At 40.4% G+C, this 27,986-nt stretch overlaps 1 protein-coding gene across 2 annotated transcripts in view; it reads left to right on the top strand.

Annotated features, from left to right (window-relative positions):
• LOC124802453 (ras-related protein Rab6) overlaps positions 1-27,986 on the top strand; it is an 81,490-nt gene that overhangs the window by 36,854 nt on the left and 16,650 nt on the right. For both annotated transcript variants that reach the window (XM_047263366.1, XM_047263280.1), the window contains exon 6: positions 25,743-25,809. In XM_047263366.1, coding sequence (XP_047119322.1) covers positions 25,743-25,809 — 67 coding nt within the window. The remainder of the gene's footprint in view (positions 1-25,742; positions 25,810-27,986) is intronic.

The following is a 27,986-nucleotide window of genomic DNA, read 5'->3' as shown; positions in this document are numbered from 1 at the left end:
GGCTCTCCTGTCAGCTTTCTGTGGGTTCCCGGCCATGTAGGAGTGCCTGGGAATGAGGCTGCTGATGCTGCAGCCAAGGCTGCAGTCCTCCTGCCTCGGCCGGCCTCCCATTGTGTCCCGTCATCTGATGTTAGTGGGGTTGTTTGTAAGAGGCTTGTGTCGTTGTGGTGGGATGCTTGGTCCTCACTTCAAGGAAACAAGCTCCAGGAAGTAAAACCGTTCCCAACTGCTTGGACAACCTCCTCTCGACCATCTCGGCGAGAAGAGGTCCTTCTGACCAGGTTGCGGATTGGGCATTGCCGGTTTAGCCACCGCTACCTGCTCTCCGGAGACCCAACCCCGCAGTGCCCTTGTGGTCATGTATTAACAGTGCGCCATGTTTTATTGTCGTGTCCCCATTTTAGTCAATCTCGTGTCGTCCTGTCTCTGCTATCTACTTTACAGGATATTTTAGCTGATGACGCTCGAGCAGCTGCTCGTATTATTCGTTTTATTACTTTGACTGGCTTATCCAAAGACATCTAACTCTTTCACTTATTTTATCTGTGTCTTTGTAAGAACTTTCTGGTGTCTCCCCCCCCCCCCCCCCCCCCCTTGAGTTTTACTAGATTCTATGTGCTCTAACAATTGTGACTGGGCGCTAATGACCTCAGTAGTTGAGCGCCCTTAAACCAAAAAAAAAAAAAATGCAGAGTACATATGTGGAGCAGTGGACGTGAATTAATATTTCTCTCATGACAAGGGGTATCTGTTGAGAGGCCAGACAAACATATGGTTCCTGAAGAGGGGCAGCAGCCTTTTCAGTAGTTGCAGGGGCAACAGTCTGGATGATTGACTGATCTGGCCTTGTAACATTAACCAAAACGGCCTTGCTGTGCTGGTACTGCAAACGGCTGAAAGCAAGGGGAAACTACGGCTGTAATTTTTCCCGAGGGCATGCAGAGCAGCATCAAACCAGTCTCAGGACTGACGACGACGACAACAACAACAACTCATGACGATTGATCGAAATTGATTTTAATATTTATTATTCCACTCATAGATTTGAGCATATAATACAATGTACCGTAGGCAAACGAGCTTGACTGTTATCCGCAGCGATGCAGTTCAGCAACGTGGTCTCTGTTTGCCCACTCTGTTGGCGTGCATGCGCAGTTCTCATCCTCCCATGCTTCCTTTTCGCTCCACGTTTTAGCAGAAGGGCCGGCCTAGGTGACGTGGGCTTTAGGACATGGGCTTACCATTACAATTGGTATCTCAGCCTGTCACCTGTCCTATCGCAAGAATGTCAACCTTCTCCAATTCCATCAGTCCCTCACCTTCATCATTCTGGTCCATCATAATCATAAAATTCAAGCTCAAACCAATCATGACAGCCTCTACTAATTTTGCTATATCATTTTGCTCTGTGACCAAAACTTCGTGGGTGCTATGACTGCTATAGAAACTCTTGCCTTTAAACAGTTACAACAGTATTTCCAGTGCCATCGGAGGAAGCGTATCCCTGTTACTCCTGTTATATGCTTGCACAGGATTAACTACAGCCAAGAGAGAGCCTGTCATTCTGTTCTAACTTCTGTGAACCCTTCATAACTCCCCAACCGTGTCTGACTGACTTTCTACCTTCCACATACCAAAAATTTCCTCCCTCCTCCATCACACAGTGGTCCTGAACACCCATCGTGTAACACTGTCATCAACCTGTTTTCCAAAATTCCGGTCCCTGCAGAAGTATCGGTACTTTCTAAAGGCCTCACCTTTAGACCAAATCCCAAGTTCATCCATAGTGGATTGGTAAAGGATCTTCTTTCTTTTACTCATTCTCTTCAGTGGAAACATTTCTCAGCCACACACTCCACTGACAACAGCCAACCAAAACCACATGTAGAATCTTGCTTAACAGTTGCATTCTTGCAACTGTGATCTTCCTCCACTTCCATTATCATCTCCAGGAAACTTTACAGGAATGCCTCACTTATAATCTGGCCTCTTCTTGCTCTCCTAAATTCCTCTTGAGTGAGTCCCACTTCACTCTTATGGAATAGACAGCTATCCATAACCTGAAAACCAATCCAGCCTTTATCATCCTTCCTGCAGACAAAGGCTCCACCACAGTGGTCATGAATCGTAGTGACTATGTTGCTGAACGTCTTCCACCAAGTTTGACACCTCTCTATACAAGCCTTACAGCCATGATCACGTCCCAGAAGTCCAACATAACGTCCAGCAGCTCCTCAAGGCCTTCGGTCCATCCCAGAATCTGACATTTCAATCCATCTCCCTCCTCATACTAGCTGCTCCACACAATCCTACCTTTTACCTAATCTCACAACCACACTCACAGATTTCCCTGCTGATTGTCCTTTGTGGCTGGGTACATTGCTCCCACAGAACGAACCTCTGCCTTTGTTGGCCAACACCTCCAAACTACTGTTTATAACCTCCCATCGTACATTCAAGATACCACTCGCTTCCTTCACCACCATTCCACAGTTCCTGTGCAATTACCCCAGATGCCCTGCTGGTCACTGTGTATGCAACTTACATATACAGGGTGGTCCATTGATCGTGACCGGGCCAAATACCTCATGAAATAGGCGTCAAACGAAAAAACTACAAAGAACGAAACTTGCTAGCTTGAAGGGGGAAACCAGATGGTGCTATGGTTGGCCCGCTAGATGGTGCTGCCATAGGTCAAACGGATATCAACTGCGTTTTTTTTTTTTTTTTTAAATAGGAACCCCCATTTTTTATTGCATATTCATGTAGTATGTAAAGAAATATGAATGTTTTAGTTGGACCATTTTTTTTTTTTTTTTTCGCTTTGTGATAGATGGTGCTGTAATAGTCACAAACATATGGATCACAATTTTAGATGAACAGTTGGTAACCGGTTTTTAAAATTAAAATACAGAACGTAGGTACGTTTGAACATTTTATTTCGGTTGTTCCAGTGTGATACATGTACCTTTGTGAACTTATCATTTCTGAGAACGTGTGGTGTTACAGCGTGATTACCTGTAAATACCACATTAATGCAATAAATGCTCAAAATGATGTCCGTGAACCTCATTGCATTTGGCAATACGTGTAACGACATTCCTCTCAACAGCGAGTAGTTCGCCTTCCGTAATATTCGCACACGCATGTTGTCAGGCATTGTCGGTGGATCACATTAGCAAATATCCTTCAACTTTTCCCATAGAAAGAAATCCGGGGAAGTCAGATCCGGTAAATGTGCGGGCCTTGGTATGGTGCTTCGACGACCAATCCACCTGTCATGAAATATGCTATTCAATACCGCTTCAGCCGGACGCGAGCTATGTGCCGGACATCCATCATGTTTGAAGTACATCGCCATTCTGTCATACAGTGAAACATCTTGTAGTAACATCGGTAGAACATTATGTAGGAAATCAGCATACATTGCACCATTTAGATTGCCATCGATAAAATGGGGGCCAATTATGCCAATTATCTTTCCTCCCATAATGCCACACCATACATTAACCCACCCAGGTCGCTGATGTTCCACTTGTCACAGCCATCGTGGATTTTCCATTGCCCAATAGTGCATATTATGCCAGTTTACATTACCGCTGTTGGTGAATAACGCTTTGTCGCTAAATAGAATGCGTGCAAAAAATCTGTCATCGTCCCGTAATTTCCCTTGTGCCCAGTGGCAGGACTGTACACGACGTTCAAAGTCGCCGCCATGCAATTCCTGGTGCAGAGAAAGTATGGTACAGGTGCAATCAATGTTGATGTAGCATTCTCAACACCGACTTTTTGAGATTCCCGATTCTTGCGCAATTTCTCTGCTACTGATGCGTGGATTAGCCGCGATAGCAGCTAAAACACCTACTTGGGCATCATCATTTGTTGCAGGTTGTGGTTGACGTTCCATAAATAACGTAACTATCCGGCGGACGGTCCGGACACTTGGATGATGTTGTCCAGGATACTGAGCAGCATACATAGCACACACCCGTTGGGCATTTTGATCGCAATAGCCATACAACATGATATCGACCTTGAAACTTCCTGGCAGATTAAAACTGTGTGCCGGACCGAAGCTTGAACTCGGGACCTTTGTCTTTCGCGGGCAAGTGCTTTTATCCTTTCTTTCAGGAGGGCTAATTCTGCAAGGTTCGCAGAAGAGCTTCTGTAAAGTTTGGAAGGTAGGAGACGAGGTACTGGCAGAAGTAAAGTTGTGAGGACGGGGCGTGAGTCGTGCTTGGGTAGCTCAATGTAGAGCACTTGCCTGCAAAAGGCAAAGGTTCCGAGTTCGAGTCTCGGTCTGGCACACAGTTTTAATCTGCCAGGAAGTTTCATATCAGTGCACACTCCGCTGCAGAGTGAAAATATCATTCTATGATATCGACCTTTTTCCCAATTGGTAAGTGGTCCATTTTAACATGGGTAATGTATCACATAACAAATACTGTCCACACCGGCAGTGTGTTACGTGATACCATGTACTTATACGTTCATGACTATTACAGCGCCATCTTTCACAAAGTGAAAAAAGTGGTCAAACTAAAACATTCATATTTCTTTACATACTACATGAATATGTAATAAAAAAATGAGGGTTCATATTTAAGAAAACACAGTTCATATCCGTTTGACCTGTGGCAGTGTCATCTGGCGGGCCAAACAGAGCACCATCTGGTTTCCCCCTTCAAGCTAGACGAGTTTCGTTCTTTGTGGTTTTTTTGTTTGATGCTTATTTTGTGCGATATTTGGCCCAGTCACTATCAATGGACCACCCTGTATACAAATGTCGTGTCCCATGCCCATGGCTTTGCAGCAATTGAACACTGATACCAAACCCACCAACTGTTTCCTAGTCCTCCTAGCCAACCTTATACCTTATCCTGATCCACAGTTACTTCATTTCTGAAGGGCAGATCTATAAACAAATATGTGGTACTGTCACAGGTACTTACATATCACCATCCTGTGAAAACATACTTATATGCCATCTGCAGGAAACTTTTTGATGCAGTCAACTTGATATCACTGCAGTATACATTGTTACCCTTAAACAGTTGGAACAGCATTTCCAGCATGGTCTGAGTAAGCCATCATTGTTACTACTATCAAAACTTACCCAAAGTATGATTCACGTGCAACGTCTCAACATGTCATATTCAGAGATCTTGATCTTGACATCTCTGATGGCTCCTTAAATACATCTGTTCACATAAAGTGCACCAACAGTACCTCCACTTTGACAGCTGTCATCCATTCCATGTCAAAAAGTATGTTCTTTCCAACCTCACCATCCGTGGACATTGTCGAAATGACCGATAACCTTGCCTGAGACATTATTCACAGGCAGTATGCTAGCCATCTCATCCGTGAACAGATCTCCCAAGCTATCTCCTCAAACACCAGTAAACCCCTTTAACTAGCCTCTGGACAACATTCTTCTGATCACGCCTGGCCTTGAAAAGCTCAACCATGTCATTCACCAGGTCTTTCATTACCTCTTGTCATGCCTTGAGATGAGGGATATCCTACAAGTAATCCTACCTACATCACCCAAAGTAGTGTTCCACTCCAAACCCTCATCCCCCACCTACAGAATATCCTAGTCCATCCAGTTCCAATCCTGCACTTCATGGATCTTTCCCTTGCAGTTGGCCCTGCTGCAAGACCTTTTCCAACCCCCTCTTCACCACATGCTGTAAGTGTCCAAAGGCACTTCATGCGATATAAAAGGGGGGGAGGGGGCTTCGACCCCTTCTCCTCACTCCAAATTAGCCTCAGTTTTTATGGATGTCACCCCCCCATCATCTTTGGTAATGACCACTAACCCCGTGACGTGACCTCCCCTCTGCTTCTTTATGTTTAAGTTGGACTCTTGTCACACAGTAATCCAGTGGAATTGCAATGGATATTACAGCCAACTACCGGAAACACAACTTGTTTCCTCTTATTCTGTGTTCTTGCTCTTCAAGAAAAGCATTTCTGTGATGACCACTTTCCAACATTTTGTCGTTATCGGGCATTCTGTCAGAACTGTGCTGGCCCAGAGGTAGCATCTGGAGGGCCCACCATTGTCATTAGTGACTGGATCTTCCTCCATACCAATGTGGAAGCAATAGCAGTAAAAATGTGAATGACCCCAGCAGTCACCATTTGCAATGTCTACCTCCCACCAGGTAGGCCACTTCCTTATGTTGAACTGCCTACATTAATACAGCAACTCCCACTCGCATATCTCCTCCTCAGGGACTTCAATGCACACTACCCCTGTAGGGGAGTGTCACTTCAGTGTGATGGGGGTCTTCTAATTGACCAGTTTATAAGAGACTTTGATTTGTCTCTCCTCAATGAAGGTCCTCTTACCACTTCAGTGCCACTCGTGGCACGTTTACTGATATCGATCTCCTGATCCTCTCCCCTGTTCTCACAGCTTCATTACATTGGCCACCCCATTATGATCTTTGTGATCACTTTCCGGTGATTTTATTGTGCCCCTGCTGCTGCCATGCAGGCAAGCCCCCACATGGGACATTCCGCAGTTGGCCTTTATATACGTTAGCTCTGCACTTGGACACATCTCAGATTGCATTGATGCAGTTTTGCAAAACATCACTGATGGTATTCTTCATGCTGCTATCCCCCTATCCACAGATCCCCGTCGCATCAACCAGACCATGGTGGGCCACGGACGTAGCAGTCGCTGTACGGGACTGCCGATGGGCACAACAGGGCACTACAAAAATTTAAACAACACCCTTTACAGACCAGCCTTACTGCTTTTAAGCATCTCCATGCTAAAGCTTAGTATCTTAATAAGCAGAGTAAAAAGGAATTCTGGGAGTGCTATGTTTCCTTCATGGGTACCTATGCCTCATCATCTCAGGGTTGGTCTAAGCTCCAGAGCCTTCTGGGCACTCAGTGACAATCAACTGTCCAGGGTATTATCCTAAAGGGTGCTCTGTGTACTGATCCATTGGTCCTTGCGAAACCTCACAACACACTTTGTGACAGCATAGGCATCACCTTACTATCCTGGCGCCCTTTCTCTGGCAGAAACAATAAGTTGAACAAACCACCCCCTGCCCCCCCCCCCCCCCCCCTCCTGTTTTTCAACCCCCACAAAGCTGAAGCCTGTAATGACGCTTTTCACTGAATTCTTGCATGCTCTTACTTCTTCATATGATGCTGCCCCAGACCTAGATTCCATTCACAACCAGATGATCCAACATTCGGACATTGCCCAGAGGTAACATCTACTCTGAATCTTCAAACGCATTTTTCTCGTAGGTGTCTTCCCCTCGCAAAGGAAAGACGGCATTGTTATCCCCATACTTAGGCCCGGGAGGAACCCAACGTCTCTCGATATCTATTGACTGTTTAACCTGACCAACATACTTTGCAAATTACTTGAGAGGATGTTTAGCTTCAGATTATGTTGGGTATTCGAATCTCGGGGCCTGTCATCCCTGTATCACTGTGGCTTCTGGGAAGGACAGTCTACAACTGATTATATACTTAGATTGGAAACAGAAGACTGACAGGCTTTTCCTGAATGCAGACACCTTGTTTGGTCTTCTTTGGCCTATATAAGGCATACGACATGGCTTGGCACTGTCAATTTTAGTTACCTTACATGACTGTGGCTTTCGTGGTGGCCTTCCAATTTTTATCCACGTGTTTTTATCCCACAAGCTCTTCCAGGATAGATCTCCGCACCCCTCTGATCCAGGAGAACAGAATTCCAGAGGGTTCTCTGTTAAGTGTCACTCTCTTCCTCATCGCTGTCAATGGGCTTGTAACCTTTGTTGGTCCTCTGGTTAGCCCAGTGCTGTATATCAATTATTTTTCATATGGTGCAGCTCCCAACGGCAGAGTCAAAATTCTTGACTCTCCATTCGCACAAGAATTACTGGCATGCCTTAATGGATGATACCAGATAAAATAGTTTGCTGTTTCGCTGCTCATCTTACCTTAACCTGTAAGATAACTTGCAAAAAGAGGTAGGACACACCATGCAATTGAGCAAACCACCAACAAGAAGGGAGCAATAAGTGAATAACAAAGTTTGCTGTGTGTTGGTGCATTCATGGAAGAAAATAGTAGTGGCTTCCAGCAACTCCATTGTCGAGAACAGTTGCATGCTGCATCAAAATATTCTATACGGTTGAATGTGTGTTTTTTCCAACCACTTACTGCACTGGCTTTGTTTAATTACCGACATGAAAAATGAGGAATCGGATTTATGTCCATAAAAATCCATCATCGGTAAACTTTCGAGTTCTCCATCATTGTAAAGATGCCACTTTGCAGGTACAAAAGTTTAGAGGTACGCATCCCACCGCATTCCCCCAGAAAGACATACTGACTGTATGTACACTTCAGCATTAAGGCTTAATCACCTATATTGCAAGGCTGACTAATCAATGAATGTCTTTCCCATGTGTAACTATGCATCTGTTATTAACTATCTTAAACCAGAAGGGCACTCGGAAAAGTTCGTGGTAATTGTGAGCTCTGTGTTCCAATCAAAGCCAAGGGATATAGATGGTCTCTCCGAAGCCCTATACACTTTCAAGTGTCATGTGGTATTGACGGATTTTACTATTGTCGGCAGATTTTGTGTATTCAGCTCATGTTACATTTGCTGCTTTAAAATTTGAGTGAATACAGGCTTTTTTTAAGAGGGGAGAGAGAGAGAGAGAGAGAGAGATAGTTTTAATTTGAAAATTCCCTGCTAAATTGTTTTCAGGGATCGTATAACGAAACCATCTCTGAAAAGATTTAAATATCAAATTTTGATTGTGAATTGTCTAAATATGTAAACTGCAACATAAGGAAGTGAAATGTAATGATTCTAGATTCAGAATTCAATTTACAACCAAAGTTACTGTAGTTACCACCATAGAAATTAAAAAGCAAAACCCTAGAAGAATAGAAATGACAAAAAAAAAAGTCATGAAAACTTGTAAACAAGAAAAAGGGTCAGACGATCAGTGTCACATGTATCGACAGAAGGAAAATAGATAACTCTTAGCTATAAGAATGCTGTAATATGAAAATTTTCAGAATGAAAATATAGTTCCTTTAGTTGTACAGCTGCCAGACTCGGAGTGTCCACTGTATCTGCAACTTGCACCAGTGAGAAATACTTCATTTATTGCTGTTGGTCAGAGCCCGGAAAGTAGTGGAAGATGCACAGGTCAAGCAGTTTACCACATACAGCATTTAAATACATAAAATTGCCTAACATAACCACTGCACACATTTATTGAAGTATATTGCCCAACACACACACACACACACACACACACACACACACACACACACACACACACACACACACACACACCATAGCTACGAAAATGAAAGAGAAATTGAGTTTGTTAAAAAAAAGACATCGAAGTAATAATACGTCAAAACAATGACAATAGCAAGTTTTTGAATCCACTCACTATAAAACAACAAAACTAAAATAATAGTGCTGGTATACACAGTTTGGAGTGTAAAATAGGCTCTTAACGTGCACGTATTAAAGCCCATGTTAACTGGACTTTTTCTCGTTTTGATCCATACTACCACGTCTCAAAATAGGGAAAGCAAAGAGCTTGCAGAAGAAGATACTTGTTTCACAATATCGAAGATGTAGTGCTCATAGCTGTTGAGGTATGCTTTTTACAGCCCCTGTTTATTATACTTTCTTGCTTCGAATGATAGTTCTTGTTAAAGCCTGAAATATTTATCATTCCTCCTGGGACACTCTGTACAACTCCAGATATGTTTCTTGAAATAACTGAAAACGAATTATTTGTTCTTGTTGATTTATTACAATAATTTCTTGTATTAACACATTGATAAAACAGTTTTTTGATCAAAGTGAAAGTAGTTCACATATACTGCACTTCAGTTCACTCAGTTTCACAGCAGTTACATCAAGCCGCATACATAACTGTTCCTATGTCATGACTCCTGAACAGACTGATCACCTCACTTGGTGCCGTTTCAACCCCAAGAACAAAAATACTCAAAGGTTAAGTGTTAAAAAAGGTACACAGATTTAAATATTAATAGTAATGTGCATTGTGCACAATGAAGAGATTCATTATTGTAAAATATAATTTGTTTAATGTACTGTCAATGAGTGTACTGCTGGTTCATAATGCCCAACAGGTACTATGAACTGGCAGTACACCCACAGACTGTTTAATCAAATAATATGCCAGGAGAAACTGAAGAATCACATAATTTACGTTAATTATTATACTTACATTTTTTATACTCTGTTGAATTTAACCATAGAAGTAGTAGGATGACTAGCTTTCCATAGTTTTCGTACACTTGCATTCTGAGTATGACACATCCCCAACAGCTTCAAAAATGATAAAAAAAATAGTAATAGTTCAGTAGTGGGATAATACACCAAACTCCCTACACAAACCCAGAAATTTTGAAATTATGAACAAAAACAATATCAGAAACATTGGTAAAGAAACTCAGCATTGCTAGATCAGATTTAGAACAGTGTTTATCATCCTTGGATTGTTGCAATCTACTGACATAAATAAACACATTACTGAAGTGTTCTAATTATGCTTTATGACTCCCATTTTAAGGATCAGCTGACACACTTGAAGAGTGTATGGTCTTAGAGACTGCTCAGGAGTTCTTCATAGACCTTCAACAAACAGCCTATTGTTTATAAGGACACTAAATATCTAGCTGCTGTGCTCTCAAATCACTTTACCACTGTCTGTCTATTATAGGCTCATCTGTTGCAGGTTTTCTTCCACAATATTGAGTGAGGGGTTGTAGCAGTTTGACATAGCATTTGCTTTTGCAAGAAATGTTTCAAATCTTCATTCAGCATTCCAGATGTGGGTGTTCCATAGTTTCCCTAAATTTCAGAAGCCAAATGCTGAGATCATTCTTTCGGAAAGGACACTGTTTTTCTTCTGTCCCCTCATCCCACCTGAGCCAGTGTTCTGTCTCAAAACACTTAGTAATTGATAGGAGGCTAAACCCTGTTCCATCTTCTCCTGCAGTGGATAGAAAAAGGCAAGAAAGAAAAAAAATCCTTATTTGAATAACATTGCCACTGCAGTAGAAGACAGCTTAGACATGTGAAGGAACTTACAAGCATACCTCAAGGCAAGCCTTTCTTTACAGTATAACTCCGCTTATACGTTCCCGGAATTAACTTTTTCGCTCTGTTTACGACATTTTTTTATTGGTCCCATCATATTTCCTATGCCCACAATATTAATTTGCACCTGATTTTGCATCAATATATTTATAATTTTCCTGCGATTTACGCATTATGAAAAAATGTTTGTGAAGAAAATGTGATGCTGGCGTAATGTTGGCCATCCATTAGTGTTTACAAATATTAAGTGGTTAAGTTTCTTGACACCATGGCACTCTATTCAGCGGATTTGAATGGGTAAACGAGTAAAGGTTGAAACAATTCGTACCGTATCTCCTGCCACTGCCCAGCTCTACGTGGCATGGTGGCTGATGAGAGTATATAACTTATGTTCGTTCGAATGAAGATATCATGACCAATCACAAGCATTTCCAAACTGTGTCTACTGTGCAAATGCAGATTCATGATTGTTGTGATCGTGACACCTTTGTCGAAACATATTTAGCATGTTTCGGCGTATGACCACATGGAGCGCTAGTTGACACCATCATTCACTTTGTGTTACTCAAACATTTTTAGTGTAAACACAGCGCTGGTTATTTATTGTATTCAGGCTGAGCAATGTGTTCCGAGAATTTATTCTCATTGTCAAGTGCAGTATTTACGTATGTATTTTTTGTGATGTTACACAAACAATGTCAGTGATTGTGTGTGTGTGTGTGTGTGTGTGTGTGTGTGTGTGTGTGTGTGTGTGGGGGGGGGGGGGGGGGGGGCTGCATAACTGATGAGGCACAGTACCTGATAACCTCAAAAAGACGCAGAATAACACACGTTCAAAATACTTACTTACATATTTGCACTTGACAATGAGAAAAAAGTCTTGAAGCTCGTCTTGCTAAGCATGAAAAATAAGTAACTAGTGCAGTATTTCATTATTTAAAAAATGAATGACAGCTGCAGGCTTCGAAAAACATTGATTATGACATTTGATATTTAGTAAAACTGCCCAGATAGTTATCAATCCCAGTTAAATCAGCAGTTTTTATTAGCTAATAGACCTTTATTAGATAATAAAAAAGTTACTGACTAGTCTTTTGACGCCTGTTATGTACGTACGTCATACATAAAGTGCAAGGGGGTATCCTATACATAACTTTTACAGCGTAAAACATTATTTCCCACATTTTACATTTTCTGCCTTTTACACTATTTTTTTTAAGTCCCTTGAAATGTGTAGAAGCGGGGTTTCACTGTATTTAGTTCCACTAAATTCACTGAAATCCTTACAGTGTGGATGGGCTAAATCTTCCATGTAAAAAGATTAGTGAACAGATAGGTTTTTGTATTTGTGCCATTACACTCCTCACTCCTCACTTCCCCTGCTCCTGGCCCCTGCTTGAAGCACTTAATGTTCTTTATGCCTCTAGTTACACCTTGCTTAGGAATATAGTAGTAGTCTCTTGAATGCAGGACACACATGCTACACATTTTAGCACTACAGCAGCTTCCTTCTGGGGTATCAGTTGTTCAGGCAGTTCAGGTTTTATGTTTTCTGCAGAGAAGTGTGTTGGTGTTAACTCTGTGAGATGCACTTAGCAGAATATTAATTTGGCAGTTATTTCCAAATTAAAGCTTACAATAATGAAAAACGGTGTTCTTGTCTATAGTGTACAAACTTCACTCCAAAAGAGTGATAATCTGCTATCTACTTATTTGTGGCTTCGACTATTTAAGAAAGTAGACAATATTGATTAAAAGCTATCATAATAGTTTGTTCCTTTCACAGAGACTCCATTTTAGTTTCACTGAAGTGAAAATGGGCAGAATTGATTCACAGTTACTATGGTAATCTTCTGTTTGCAGTTCAAAACCATTAGACACAGTCTATGTTTATAAGAAATATCCAAGGTTTATCAAAGGTTAAAATTTTTTCAATAAATCACAATTAACATATAATCATTGACACATATCTAGCCGTAAATAGATTCAAATACAGTAATTTCAGTGATTAATATAAATTAAGAAAGGGGTTAGGTGTCACCGGATGGTGGATCCACTTAGTCGTCCATAATACATACGGCTCAGTGTGAAATACAGCCAATGCTTAATATTGAGTTTGATGCGAAGCTGAGAATGCAACATGTAAGGGAAATTAACCAACATCAAAAACTTGCAAAAGTTCGTGGGGCCTGTGCCCAACTGGTGTAGGCTGCATGACGATGTCATTGTTAGATTAATGACTGAATCATTCTTTACATAGCTTGCTTGAAAATCCTGCAAGATACAAATAAAGTAACCAGTCCAAGTATCTCGGGGACGTATAGTGTAAGACGCAATGAAAAGTAATGAACACGAAAAGTGTTTGGTCATTAACATCCACTAACAATGTGCTGTCGACGCCTCTGTTCCAGTCACGATCCTATGAAAACACATCATACAAATTAAAAATAATGTAAAAGTGATGTGGTTTTATTAAAAATAAAAGGCAGAATAACTTTTAACTTCATACTATATTAAGAAAACCTAATTATCATTTACATAATAATCTTTAGAATGAGCACAGCAGAATGGCATCTGCACCTTAAGAGAGTGAGACAGTGAATGACAAAACTCGCAAGAGATTACAGAATATCCGAAGTTCAAAAATATCAAACGAAATTAGTCCAGCGATTAGATGTGAGGATTTGAGAGTTCATACGTAAATGCATATGGGAGCATCATTTACTTTCCAAGAACTGTTCATACATACAAAATAGGATTAAGTAAGTTGCGCCCACACTTCATCTCTCTTACACATTAGAAACTTTCTAGTAGGCACAGCTTCTTTTAATGTCCTGAAGATCAGATTTGTGATGACTCCCTAAGATATGAAGTATGTCAGTATATTTACAAGTAAGATACATTTTCTGTGGGAAAATTCTTTGAAACTCGTAACTTTTTTTAATCCACATAATTTGATAAATGTCCCACACACACTCAGATACAATCAGTTGAAATTCATCTATGAAGTAAGAGTTGTGAAGCAGAAATGATTTGTTTTTATACCTTGTGCCAGCACTTCTATTTAACAAGGAAATTGGTCAAATAATTTTTATGGCTGCATACTCCGCTGATCCTGTGCAAGAGGAACAGTAAGTTGTAGTTAGTGGAGGCTACTTTAGTTCCTAGTGTTATGTTTATGAAAGATGCTGTTTTGACACTGTGCACAGTTATTTGCAAAAAACTTCACAAGAGAGCAAAAGCATTGTGATGCTGTTTTTTAGTATGAGAGTTAACAAAAAGGGGCACCAAGGGAAGTCTCGTGCAGCAAGGGACAGGGTGAAGAGACGCTTGGCTGTGTGCCTGGAGCCTGGTCAAGTGATGCTGAAGTCCTTGCTGGTAGTAGTCAGGGAGAGTGGTGGTTGCAAGGGTAAAATCTTTTCACATGCTTGCCTAGACAAGATGCTCACTATACCAAATCTGGAAGTTGAGTGCTGGCAGGCCAGGGTAGAGAGTAAGGGTGTGTTCACACTGCGTGCCAGATCGAGATGTGCTGAGCTGGGTCAGAATTCATATTGGCAACCAGCCTGTGCCGCATTGGCGACATAAGAAATGTTTAATATTGCCAGTGGCTGGCTTAAACTGGTGGAGCTGTATTTCAGCTTCTGCAGTAAACATATATCTCCCATCTGTTTTTATCAGCAGTGTCACAGTAGATGTTAATCAGCATCTGTCACTGTACTGTTTTTGTTGATAGCTCTTGTTGTGCATGGAAATCCTTTTTTGTGTGCGTGCGTGTGTTCGTGTTCGTGTGCGCGTGTTCGCGTGCTTGTCCCATTGGTGGAGCAAATTCCTTTGTGTGCTATCATTTAGTAGAGCTTTCTCTGGTATCTTGAACTGATTTTATTTATTACTGCAGGCCATGTTACATGAACTGTTGTGTAGTGTTCTTGCATAATTACTCTTCCTACACATGCTGTTTACTCACCACTGACCCCCCCCCCCCCCCCCCCCAATAATTACACACACACACACACACACACACACACACACACACACACACACGTAAATTGTAAAGCATTCTTACCTGCTATGCATTATGGCATACGTGAGGGAGGGTAAAGCATCCCCGCCAGATGGCAATGTGTTTAAGTACATCATCACTAAGAAAAAAGAATAGTGGTGGGCAAAATATTTAAGAATTTTTAAAGCCCAATAGTGACAGATTGGCTATGGTGAAGGCACTAAAAATGCTGTTACTTATCACGTCTGGATGAGTGTAAGCAGTGCAGTAAACAGCCTTCCTCTTCATAGACAAATGTTTGTAAAACTTAAAATGCAAGACCCTGTGTACAATGAGTTGCAGGCAGTGAGCTCAGTACAGAGTTCATCTTCAAAACAAGGGCTGTGCACTAATTCAAAATTAGTTCTATTTCGAATTTTTTGAGTGTTCATCAGATAATGAAATGTATTATTGCTCATTCTGCAACAACAGTAAAAGTTTTTGAGGGATGATTTGTATTTTCATGTGAGGAAAACTCTTCTAAATGTCAGTCAGTATTCGTAGGGTGAGTTGATAACCATCCTTTTCTTATGTGCTTCAAATTTAGATGAGTTGATATGATGTGAAAACAAAATCACTGGTAGAATGAAATAATTGTTATGTAAGGTGGCTCTAATTAGATAGCAGTGAAACACTTCTGTCTGCACCCGTGTTGTCTTTGACCTTCAGCTAGTAGAGTGAGGATCCCTTGCTGCTGAGGACAAACCCACGAAGGGAGGAAAAAGTACGTGGAAACACATCTATCCTTTAAACTGGTTTGAAGTGTGTGAGTATTCAACACATCCATCAATAGTAATTCATTTACCTGTTCTGCAGTTTTTGGGCTAAACTGAAGCTGCGCATTTTTCTGTCACTTGAAGTAGGAAAATCGAAAAGGAAGCACCTTGTAGACAAAGAGAACTTAATTTTGTTATCGAAAGATTCATTGAAATGCAGTTTCACTTAGTCATGATTTCATTAGATTAATTTCCTAAAATAAATAATATCCATAAGAGCTGTGCACAGTTATTTGAAAATGGGGGTAAGGTTGCCCTAAAGCATGTAATGCTTTTGCAGTGCTACACTTTCCCAGTACTAAAAAAGCAAAAATACTGAAAATGAACATCTTGTTTATGAGTCATACTTAGACATAGAAATAGGTTTTTAGCATCTGCTGTTTTCCATCTCCAGCTAGGAAGGAATTAAGTAGAGTGTTGCAAGCTTTTATTATAGCCCATCCACATCAGTCTCATCTCAGATGATTTTTTTCTTCCCCTCTACTTCCAAATACAAAATGTACATTATACCAGTTTTAGTGTGGGGGCAACAAATAATTCTTTGTCTTTCATAACGTAAAGAGTGGTCCATTATAAAACAATAGCAGATGGTTGTCCAGTATAATCGGATGTTACCAAAGGAAAAATTTCTGTATATTTTGGCTTCCCTAGACATGGATCATTAAAAAAAAAGATGTGGTCCCCGGTCGTCGTCGTCCCCCCCCCCCCCCCCCCCCCCCCTTCTTTCCCTTCAGTAGTGTGACACACTATGCTACACCCGCGTGAACATGGGATTGCGATGCAGCATTAATGCCTCGTAGTAACTGGCATTTCTTTGAGAATGAAGACAGGTATCACAGTCACTACCAATTCAAAATGTTTTTGTATTGGTAGCTATATTTCACTTATAGTAATGGATGGATTAAAATGTGTGTAACAGTGAGCTACCGGCTATGAAACTTTTTCATGGCAGATTTGTGAATCGAGTGCACTTGGTTGAGAAATAGCGTCATTTCTTAGTGACTGTTACAAATCATGACAAGGTAAATGATTTCTTAAGAAACTAAGATGCTACCCTACCAGATGTGTAAAAACCCAAATTTTTTAACTACGCACTTTCCGTAATCGATTGAGAAATGTAACTGAACTAAAACCCACATGAAGTGAAAGGTGTTTTACCACAAGGAAAGTAAAGCTTCTAAGGAAAAAAAGTATTCATAAAACAGTGTGGTGCAGTCTTACACACTGCCAAAAGTTTTTTACAACATGAAAATCAGGAAGTAGATTTTCCCCTTTTCCTTCCTTCCGGCCTGGCGCGCAATGTGAACACCCAGGATGGCGGTTTGAGCCAGCTAGGCCCGGGCTGGGCTGGTAAACGTCACCTCAGTCCGACCTAGCCCCATGCATTGTATGAACACAGTGTCATGCACATGCACATTCAGGTGCCAGTCGGCAGTGTGTCTTAAAATTGGATACAAAGGACATTCTCTTCTCATACAGAGGTAATTGTAACACACATTGAAAGGCAAATGGGTTGGAAAGTGGCACACATCACAAAGTTGCTCAAACAGGTAATTTAGACGTTGCAGGGGTGCCAACACATTTCCAAGGTGCGTGTGTGTGTGCGTGTGTGCGTGTGTGTGTGCGTGTGTGTGTGCGTGTGTGTGTGCGTGTGTGTGCGTGTGCGTGTGTGCGTGTGCGTGTGCGTGTGTGCGTGCGTGTGTGTGTGTGTGTGTGTGTGTGTGTGTGTGTGTGTGTGTGCGTGTGCATGCGTGTGTGCGCGTGCGCGTGCAAAAGTACATTGTTCCCTTGTACTGTCAGCACTGCTCTCTCTAGACAAATGTTGATGGTGTTGAGACAGCAACCAGCCACAAATTATTTTCAGTTCCTATATTCAAAAGGTATCGTTACTGGTTTCGATTCATCTTCAGACGGTTTTCGTGCTTTTATTAGAAACATGTGGTGCGTTTTTTACAGATTAATTGTCCTAAAATAGAAATAATACATTATTATAAGCACGCCACGCAGATAGTTGAGTTACGGATTTGCATTGGATGTGACTTACATGAAGTGTCGGTTTGGAGTATTTATTTTCATAGTTTTCGTCCAACAGATGTGAATACATGCCCACTGTATTCTTATCGTTGCGTGTGTAAATTTTTCTCACTAAACACTTTAGATTTTTCACACAATAGATTTATAACATGCACCACATCTTTTGATACATACAAAGTGCTTACAAACATACGAGTGTCAAAGATGCTGTGATAAATTGTAACATTATAAAGATGTCATAAATGAGGCCTCCGTGATCTGCTCCCGACTTTTATCTGGAACTTTTTATATCCCACTTTTCAGATAAAGGTTGGTGCCTCCTATAGCCCCTCCCATCTGCAAGAGAATGGGGTTCTGCAGGGTTCTGTTTCGAGTGCCCCTCTTTTTTTAGTGGCTATCAATAGTCTGATGGTGTCCCCATCTTTGTGTGCTGATTATTTTTGCATTTCTTTTTGTTTGTCCACAATGGGCATTGATCAATGCAGGCTGCAGGTAGCTGCTGGACAAGAGCACAATCTTGGGCTCTTACTCATGGCTTCCATTTTTCGGCTGCCAAGACCTGCATTAAGCATTTCTGTTGCCCCGTACAGTCCATCCCCATCCAGACCTGTATCCTTATGGCCAGTCACTCAATTTCGTTAACTCTGTTTTCTGGGGCTGGTCTTAGATGCCTCAGCAACACAAATTGGGGTGTGGACTTCTCTGCTCTGATATGGCACTACACAGCATTGGTCCAATCCTGTCTAGATTTCAGGAGTCTCGTATATGGCTCAGCAGCACCTTCAGTGATACAGGTTCTAGACCAGATACACCGTTGTGGGATAAGGCTGACAACTGCCACCTTTTGGACTAGCCCATGGCAAGCCTCCTAGCCAAGGCAGGGATTACACCACTGTCGGTTCTGCGCCAACAACAGTAACAGCTTATGCGTTGCATATCCATTGCTCCCTGGACCTCCCGAACTACTGTTTCTTTTTTCCAGATACAGAGATTCACCTCTCGCAATGGTGGCCTGGGGACTATGATTGCCATCCACATCCAGTCCCTGCCATCCACATTCAGTCCCTTTTTTCTGTACCCCTCTACCTCCTCTTCTCCTGGCCTAGTCATGCACATCTCCTTGGTGCAACCCCTATCCACAACTGTCTTGAGCTATCACATGGTCAGAAAGACTCAGCTCATCCTGAGGCCCTCCGCTGCCAATTCTTCTCCAATCTCGGCATGTTTTGGTGTTCAGAAGTAGCCTATACTGGTGGCTCAATGGTTGTCAGTCATGTTGGCTTTGCTTACGATCATGCAGGATGTAATGAAATCGGCTCCGTGCCAGAAGGCTGCAATGTTTTTGCTGCAGAATTGGTAGCCATCTCTTGTGCTCTTGACCATATCTGTTCCTTCATTTGTGAGTCCTCCCTCTCATCTGGAGAGACTCTATGAGCAGTTTACAAGGTCTTGACCCATGTTACCATCACCATCTCTTGGACCTGACTGTTCAGGATTCCCTTTTTGCTCTTGAACAGTATGGAGTCTTCGTGGTTCTAATCTGGACCCCGGACACATTGTGCTCCAGAGGAATAAACCTGCTGACAAGCTGACTGAATTGGCTACCAATGAGCTACCTCTTGAGATCAGTATTCTGTAATCAGACCTTTGATGATATTACAATGTCAACTTACAAGGATTTGGAATATGGAATAGCGTACTCTGACTTTGCTGAACAAACTACACATGATAAAGGAGACCACAAGTTTGTGGAGGTCCTGTGCAGCCCTTTTGCAAGGACTCCATTATCCTTGGCCAGCTCCACATCAGCTATACTTTGCTAACTTATGGTCATCTCCTTCATTGCAACGATATGCCCCACTGTCATTGTGGTGCCTGTTTGACATTCGTTCGCAGTTTGCTGGACAGTCCTAACCTAGCCTCTGTGATGGACTCTTAATTCCTGACTCGCTACCTGGTGTTAGCATACAATGGGTTGTAGAGCCAAAACTTAAGACAACTGCCTATGCTAGGTGTTTGCTGGGGAAGTAGTAAAAGCGTATGGTACCTCAAGATCATCCAGTCCATTGTGGTGGCATTTCTGTAATGTCAGGGAGAGGTGCTCTTTGAACTGTACAGTGCCCATACATATGTTCTAATTTACATAGTGTGCATTCCACAGGGTGGCCACCAAACCCTGAAATTGGGAAAAAGCCTTGAATTTTGAAAAAAAACTTGGAAAATACCTCGAATTTCCGTGAGAAACCTGTCATTTTCATCTAACAGTGTTTTTGTTTGTTTCCAGTCAATTATTCATAATATAGTATACATTATAATACTGTATAAATGTTCCAAATTGTATGTCAGACTTGCTATTTATAAATCAAAACCAGAATTTGCTTAGGTTTGTGAAATATAGGGGATGTGTGTATATGTCATGTGATTTCAAAAAATATTATTAAAGTTGATAAGAAAACAATATAAATTATGTTACATAAGGATAGCAAACTTGCGTTTATGTAGTTTGCAAATCATCTGTATGTATGTCAGTGTCTTTTTAGAACCATAAGAACAAAAAATGAAGCATCTTGGTTAGAACAAACTAAGATTTTCATTTAGAATGCATTATTGAGCATGTACCAGTAATGTTCGTGTTACTGTTAGGCTCTCAGCGAGATTGAATCCTACATGTCCTTTGTTCCTGAAATGTGTTTTAGGTTGTTTTTTGTTTTTTTTTATTAACTCTTAAACTTCCAACATTCTGCATGAGTCCTGTGTGTTATTACACACACTGAGGCATCAATATTCGTTGATGTGATGCTAGTTTTGGAGGACAAAACTTGTTTGACTACATAGATGTTTTAAAACCATTGTTGTGAAAAATATGAATGAAAAACTGAAACAGAAAAAATAGCTGTTCATTTCCTGAAAGAGTATGTCATACAAAATGTATTAGGTTTTCGAATATTATTTTGGAAATAGTCAGTCCTCTGTGTGTGTGTGTGTGTGTGTGTGAGAGAGAGAGAGAGAGAGAGAGAGAGAGAGAGAGAGAGAGCGGGGGGAGAGGGGGGTGAGATAGATAGATAATTGAGGCCCCCCCCCCACAATGTTTCCTCAGAAATAGGACTTGCACCGATCCGTCACTTCATATTGCAAAGTATTTGTTAGAGAATCATACAAGTTAGAGATGGGCTAAATGGTTATTCTGAAGGAATCATTATTGTGGTTCCAGTTTTTTTATAACTGTTACTTTTAACAGTTATAAATAACTGTCAAGTTATTTTTCAGTGCCGAATATTGAATACTCTGACGGGGTTACAGTTGAATAACGGCGTAGGTGGAATTCATCATTTTAGTTACCAGTATAACTGCTAGTAGTGTGAAATGGCAGGTATGTCATATGAATCGTGCCATAACCTTAGCTAATTAACTGCGGGTACATTTCAGTGGATGTTCGAATGATTATTAGTGTTTCATATTACATGTACATAGGTTATCAGTCGCTATGAGAAATATTATCCTCACAGCTATAACAGAAAGTACTCGGAACTTCGCCACGGCATTGTTTAAGTAAAATGTTAACAACATGTGTTTTTAAGTATGAAGTACTATGTAAGCTGAAAACTGCAGGTTAAATTCGAAGCTTAATTTCTTGTGCTGTTCACTTAATAGAATAAGTGTATGGCCATGTAAATATACATCATGTGATAGATTTGTTTACTCTTGTACAAGATATTTCTATTGGGGAAAGTGTGAGTATGCCAATCCAAGTTTTATTTGAGATTTGGAAAACTGCTAGGTTTCTCCAGAAACAGCATGTGTATAAAATGAAGACATGCAGATCAAAAAGATTGACATTTGTGGGATTACAACTTGATAATAAATTCAGTTGGGAAGGGCATACCACAGAATTGCTGAAGCGCCTAAACAAGTCTGTATTTGCAGTGAGAATGATGTCAGATGTAGGAGGCGTAAATATAAAAAAAAGCTTACATACTTTTACTGTATTAAATCATAAGGGATCATATTCTGGAGTAACTCATACAACCAAGCAAAAGTTTTTAGCATGTAAAAGTGTGTAATAAAAAATCATTTGTGGTGTAAATTCAAGATCATCATGTAGAAACCTGTTCAAAGAACTTGTATTCTAACCACTGCTTCCTAGTACATTTTATTCCTTCATGAAATTTGTTGCAAGTATTTCCAACCGGTAGCTCAATACATAATATAAATACTGGGAATAAGAACAATAATCTACATAAAGACCTAAAATCACTTACCTTGGTCCAGAAAGGGGTCCAATATTCAGGAACACACATTTTCAATAAATTGCCAGCAAGTCAGAAGCCATTAAAAACTTAAGTTTCAGATAAAGGACGGTTTACAGGGACTTTTGATAGGCAACTCCTTCTACACTATAGATGAAAATTTTAACAGGGACTGTTAGACCAGCTTAAGTAAAAATTCTGCTATATTCCAGTTTTGAGCATTCGGTCACAACAGTCAAGATCAGATATTCTGTGTATGATACATTTATTAAAAGTGCATAACTATGTTTTATTCTGGCAGTGTATTAATCCTGTAAATACGAGGGTTGTTTTTTAAGTAAGGGCCGTTCGCGCATAGTCCCGTAATTCGCGCGGACGCCGCAACAAGCCACCGCACCACTTGCCGGCATCCTTCCCGTTCACACTGATGCAAGTTGCAGCTCTGTAGCTGACGTGTACGCATCGCTGTGCTACTTTATAATGTTTACGATTATTGAATCACCCGCCGTGTGAGATACGGTCAGTGATACGTTTTTTGACCGCGAGAAGCCTATCAGCTGCAGAAATTCATCGTCAGTTAACAGAAGTTTATGGCTTGAATGCAATGAGTGAAGGTAAAGTGCGTCAGTGGGTTAGAGTGTTTAAAAATGGCTGTCAAAACGTCCATGACGAAGAACGCTCAGGCCGGCCCTCTGTGACCACTGATGATTTGGTGGCTGCAGTCGAAACAAAGATCGTGAGGACAGAAGATTCAAAATTTCCACCCTTTCTTTGGAATTTCCACAAGTTTCAAGATTGGTTTTGTACAAAATTGTGTCTGAAAACCTAAACTTTAAGAAACTGTGTTCTCGGTGGGTCCCCAGACTCCTCACAGAGTACCGCAAAGGGAAGAGATTTGCCACTTCATTGGACTTTTTGATTCGTTACGAGGAAGAAGGGGATGACATATTGAGTCAAATTGTCACTGGAGATGAAACATTGGTATCCCATATCACTCCCGAATGCAAGCAACAATCGATGGAATGGCGACACACAACCTCACCCGTCAAGGTCAAAGCCAAACAGACGCTGTCAAAGCGCAAGATTATGGCAACTGTGTTCTGGGTCCGGCGCGGTGTTTTGCTAGTGGACTTCATGCCACGAGGAATGACAATAAACTCAGGTGCCTACTGTGCAGCTCTAAAGAAGCTCCGCAGAGCAATTCAAAACAAAAGGCGCGGCATGCTGACAAAAGGAGTTTTGCTCCTGCACGATAACGCTAGGCCTCACACCTCTCAAAACTCGGGATTTGATTTATTCTTTTGGCTGGGAAGTTTTGGACCATGCACCATACAGCCCTGACCTTGCTCCTAGCGATTTTCACCTTTTCCGGTACCAGAAACACCATCTTGACGGGCAGCGCTTCAATGACGACGATGAAGTGAAAGCGGCCGTGAACTCTTGGCTGTCGGAGCAGGTGGCCAAATTCTTTGAAGAGGGAATTAAAAACTTAGTTGTACGGTATGACAAGTGCTTAAATAAACAAGGCAACTATGTAGAAAAATAGGTAAAAGTGTGTAGAATCAGAAAATAAAAAGTTTTTTTACAAAAGTATTTGTATCTTTTTTAAAAATAAAAACGGCCCTTACTTAAAAAACAACCCTCGTATTAGCAGCTCCAATTTACTGTAATATATTCACATATTCTGACAGTCTCCTGACAGATGATGAGGATAGTACGTATTATATTCAAACGTTTTATGTTATGCTTTCTGACACATTGTCATTCCTCCCCCCACACCTTCCTCCCCAATGGCCAGAGGCTATTTCTGTAGCAGTACGAAAAATATTTGTTCACTCCGGTAACTATACTCTCTGGAAATATCACTGGGGTCTACGACCTTTAACTGGAATCAGGAACATAGTTACTCAGTTACCAACTTCCAGGTTACCTGTTGTGGTTGCCCATTAGCTGCCAGGGAACAAGAACTGTGAGCAAATAACGATAACTGCCAGAGAAAAAGACTGACCTCTGACAGGTACTTCCATAGTCGCTCGACTTTCTTGTGGTAACTCTATTTGTACTACCCGCCTAAACTAAATTGACAAATAAGGCGGTGGCTCAAGGGGACGACAATACATGTCAATGCCTGTACTGCAGCTCCTATCAGCCACCACTCTGATATTAACTTTATTTAATTGTTTGTGCTGAAAGTAGCAAAGGCATATGAAATAGTACACAGTTCTATCAACAGATGGCACACAGTCTCTTATTTCCACGACCAATAGAACGCCCTCCAAATGGTCTATTCCTCTCCTCCGTAGCCAGATCTCCAATGAGTTGATGCAAAAGCGTAATACGATCTTCGGTCAACAGATGGCGCAAGGCACTGTTGGCAGTTATTGAAATAACTGCCAGTATTAGATGAGCGGTTATCACAGTAACCTTTACTTCTCAGTAACCTGTTATTTCTATCAGTTACATTTTTTTTGCCACCTCTAATACAAGAAATTTTTGTGGTAAAGAAACCAATTTTAAGTTATTGTTGCCTCTATAAACTTCAACGAGAAAGTTCTAGAAGAAACTAAAGTATTCTTTCAGAATGAAATGCAACATTCTACAGCCATTAGTTTGTGGGGAAATGATTCTGTATTTTAGTGAGTTTACCCTTTGTTGCTCCTGTCACACACTGGCTGTTCAATCCATCAAATGATTATAAGACATGTAGCTTAAATGAACAGACAGTGTTATATAAATGAACGTAGCTCTTGGTCGATTATATTGTAGGCTATGTGTTGCACGTCATAACATGACTTGGTTTAGTTTGTATGACACACACTTTAAAAATATGTTACTTGTTATTTCCAGCACATTGTGTTTGCAAACCTCATGTGGATAAAAATAAGTTATGTGACAACCTGGAAAACCAGGGGAAAAAACCTGAATTTGAAAATTAAGATTTGATGACCACTCTGGTTCCAGTATACACTCAAATTTCTGTTGCCAATGTTATTTACAGAAGTGTCCTCCACTGAGTATATACAGGACTGGATGTATCGTCAGATTTGGTTTGAGTTACCATGTTCTGACTTCAACCAGTTTTGATGTCACATAGTATAGGCACCTAACCAAGGTTTCATATATCACCTCTGAAGATGAGTCAGTGCAGGATTACAGAGCATCATGTAGTGAAAGATGCTGAAATTGTCATACTGAACAATCTGTAACCATTGGGACCATCGTGATGTACTTATATACAGTGCAGTACTTCATTCATGTAGCATCATTGATTCAAGTACTTTCTCATTTTCACTGCTGTAAGGAATTTTGTAAAAGCTATTTGCCATGATCACAATAAAGAGAAGCATACATTTTATTTATAGTTCTAAGTTCCTCAATAAACCATTGTGGCATTTACTGTTGCACTGATTTGCTTAAAAATATAAATTGGAAAGACATTAAAAGCATCATTTATGCTGGATGTTGTATTTTTGAAAATAATGCAAAATATTTCCAATGTTTTGTAGCTTTTCCGACGTGTCGCTGCAGCCCTTCCAGGCATGGACTCTACTGAAAACAAACCACCAGAAGACAGTATCCTTAAATACAAGAAATATATTTTTTTAATAATTTTGGTTCTCTATATATTTTTAGTTGTGTGTGTGTGTGTGTGTGTGTGTGTGTGTGTCTCAAGGTGGTAGTAGTTCCTAATAGGTCAGTGGAAAGTTAACTTCACTTACTACCCACCACCCTCCTTTTTAAGACACTAGTTTTCAGTGATTAATGTGGCATATTTTGACAGTTTTGAGTTTTTTGCTTTTGTTCATTAAGGTATTTTAAATTATCTCAGAGTAATTATTATTATTATTATTATTATTATTATTATTATTATAACTAAGACAGCCGCATAGTTAATATGGTAGCTTATATGTTTTCCACAGTGACAGTGGAATATTGCAGTATTTGTAAATGCACTTTAAGAAAAATCTCAGTTTGTTGTGAATATTTCCTGGTTTTCCCATTACGTAATTGAATGAAGCATTATCCAGTCTGATAATGGAAGTAGTGCACTGTATATAAATGTAACTTGGCTTTTCATACGAAAGTTTCTGTAGGTGAATTTAAGACACTATGTGTAACTCCACTCCTGGCATTTCCCATATGTGAAATGTCAAGTTTCGGTGTGCATATAGTAGTGATATGATTCCACAATCACTCTCCTTCGTATTCATGTTTCCTTTATTACATGTAATTTTTCTAAATTTTAGGTACATGCTTTCAGAAATATGCGTTATCTAAACATTGCTTATTTATGTAAATATTATTCTTTATGTATATTTGCAGCAGAAATAGTAACTTATGCAAAGGACTATTAGTGAAAAGTAACCTGAAGTGAAGGGTTGAGAGAGGTGCTTAGGAGTGTTAGCTACTAACCCTCACTTTTTTCCTTGTTTCAGGGATATTATTAGTTATAAATTAAGGCAATTGGAATTTGTTTTGTAGGTTAGAGCTCACATACAAGTAAATTTTGAAACATGTGACTATTGACTTAGTACCCCTCCCATTCATTGAAAGTAGAATAGCATTTATTCAATAGTATCTACTGCTATTAGATTATTAAACACATCTGTGCTTCAATCTCAAAGTAGCCCTGAAGTTGGCCAGTAAAACTTTGATTTTTTTATTGATTTGTTTTAATGCACTTTGAAAAGAAAATCTGAAGAAATCAGTTTCACTAACACTTCATCCTGGATAGTTAAATTTTACACTCCCACTCTTCACTTTTACAATCATTAGTAGCTTTGTGGATTGTTGCCCATGATTTTATTTGTGCATGATTATTAACTCATTGAGTCACTATCAGGCTATTTTAAGAGTTCACATCTCTTGACCTGTACTACTAATGAATGTTCTGCTCTCCACCATGTTTTCCCTGCTTTACGAATGTAACCATTAATCTCATATCGTGGATTACACTCGCTCATAATGCTGCTACTGTAACTCTGACCCCACCCAACACAAATGATTGCTCCCTACAAAAAATGCATGTACACCTGAATGAAAAACTCAACGTCAGAAACAGTGGTACCTAATGAATGTCCACCTGGCTGTCAAAGAAGTTAGCCACAGTAGATATGGTACACCAGTTTGTTACACATCACTGAGTAAATTGAAGATGCAAGTATTTAAAATGGGCACCGAATTGATTGGTGAACCCGAAGTTTTCAACTGAAACAAACATGGAAATAACAGCAGTGGGGCTGAGAATAGATCACTAAAAGTGAAAATAATTACATTAAAGCAGAACAGAAATGTTAGGTAAATAGGGTAATGAATAAAAAATTCTTCAGAAATCAAAGATAAAATAGCAAGATTTAAATGAATATAGGTAGAAATTTCTACTTGGGGGGGGGGGGGGGGGGGGCACAGGATAGCTTAGTTTACTTTTAATCAAGAATGTGTGCTTGCTTCTGTAGCTGAAGGTTAATTATCTGGCAAAAAAGGGGTATGGGAAACAGAATGAATTGTATATTAATTAGGAAATACACAGAGGATATTGGATCAATGGGAAAATAACTGAGCAGCACAAAAGGGAAATTAATATTGAAATGGTAGAAACAGATTGTGCCCATAAACCTGTGCAGTGATTAGTACAGTTGGCTGTGGATGGGATACTGGAAACAAGCAGCTCAGGATATATATGGGAACTTCTGAAATGTGACCAGTGGATAAGAAAGGAAAATCATTGAAAACAGTTATTGAAAGTAAGC

This window comes from Schistocerca piceifrons, chromosome 1 (genome assembly GCF_021461385.2).
Source record: "Schistocerca piceifrons isolate TAMUIC-IGC-003096 chromosome 1, iqSchPice1.1, whole genome shotgun sequence".
In the NCBI taxonomy this organism is placed as follows: Eukaryota; Metazoa; Arthropoda; class Insecta; order Orthoptera; family Acrididae; genus Schistocerca; species Schistocerca piceifrons.
This window is presented reverse-complemented; position numbering and strand designations above follow the sequence as displayed.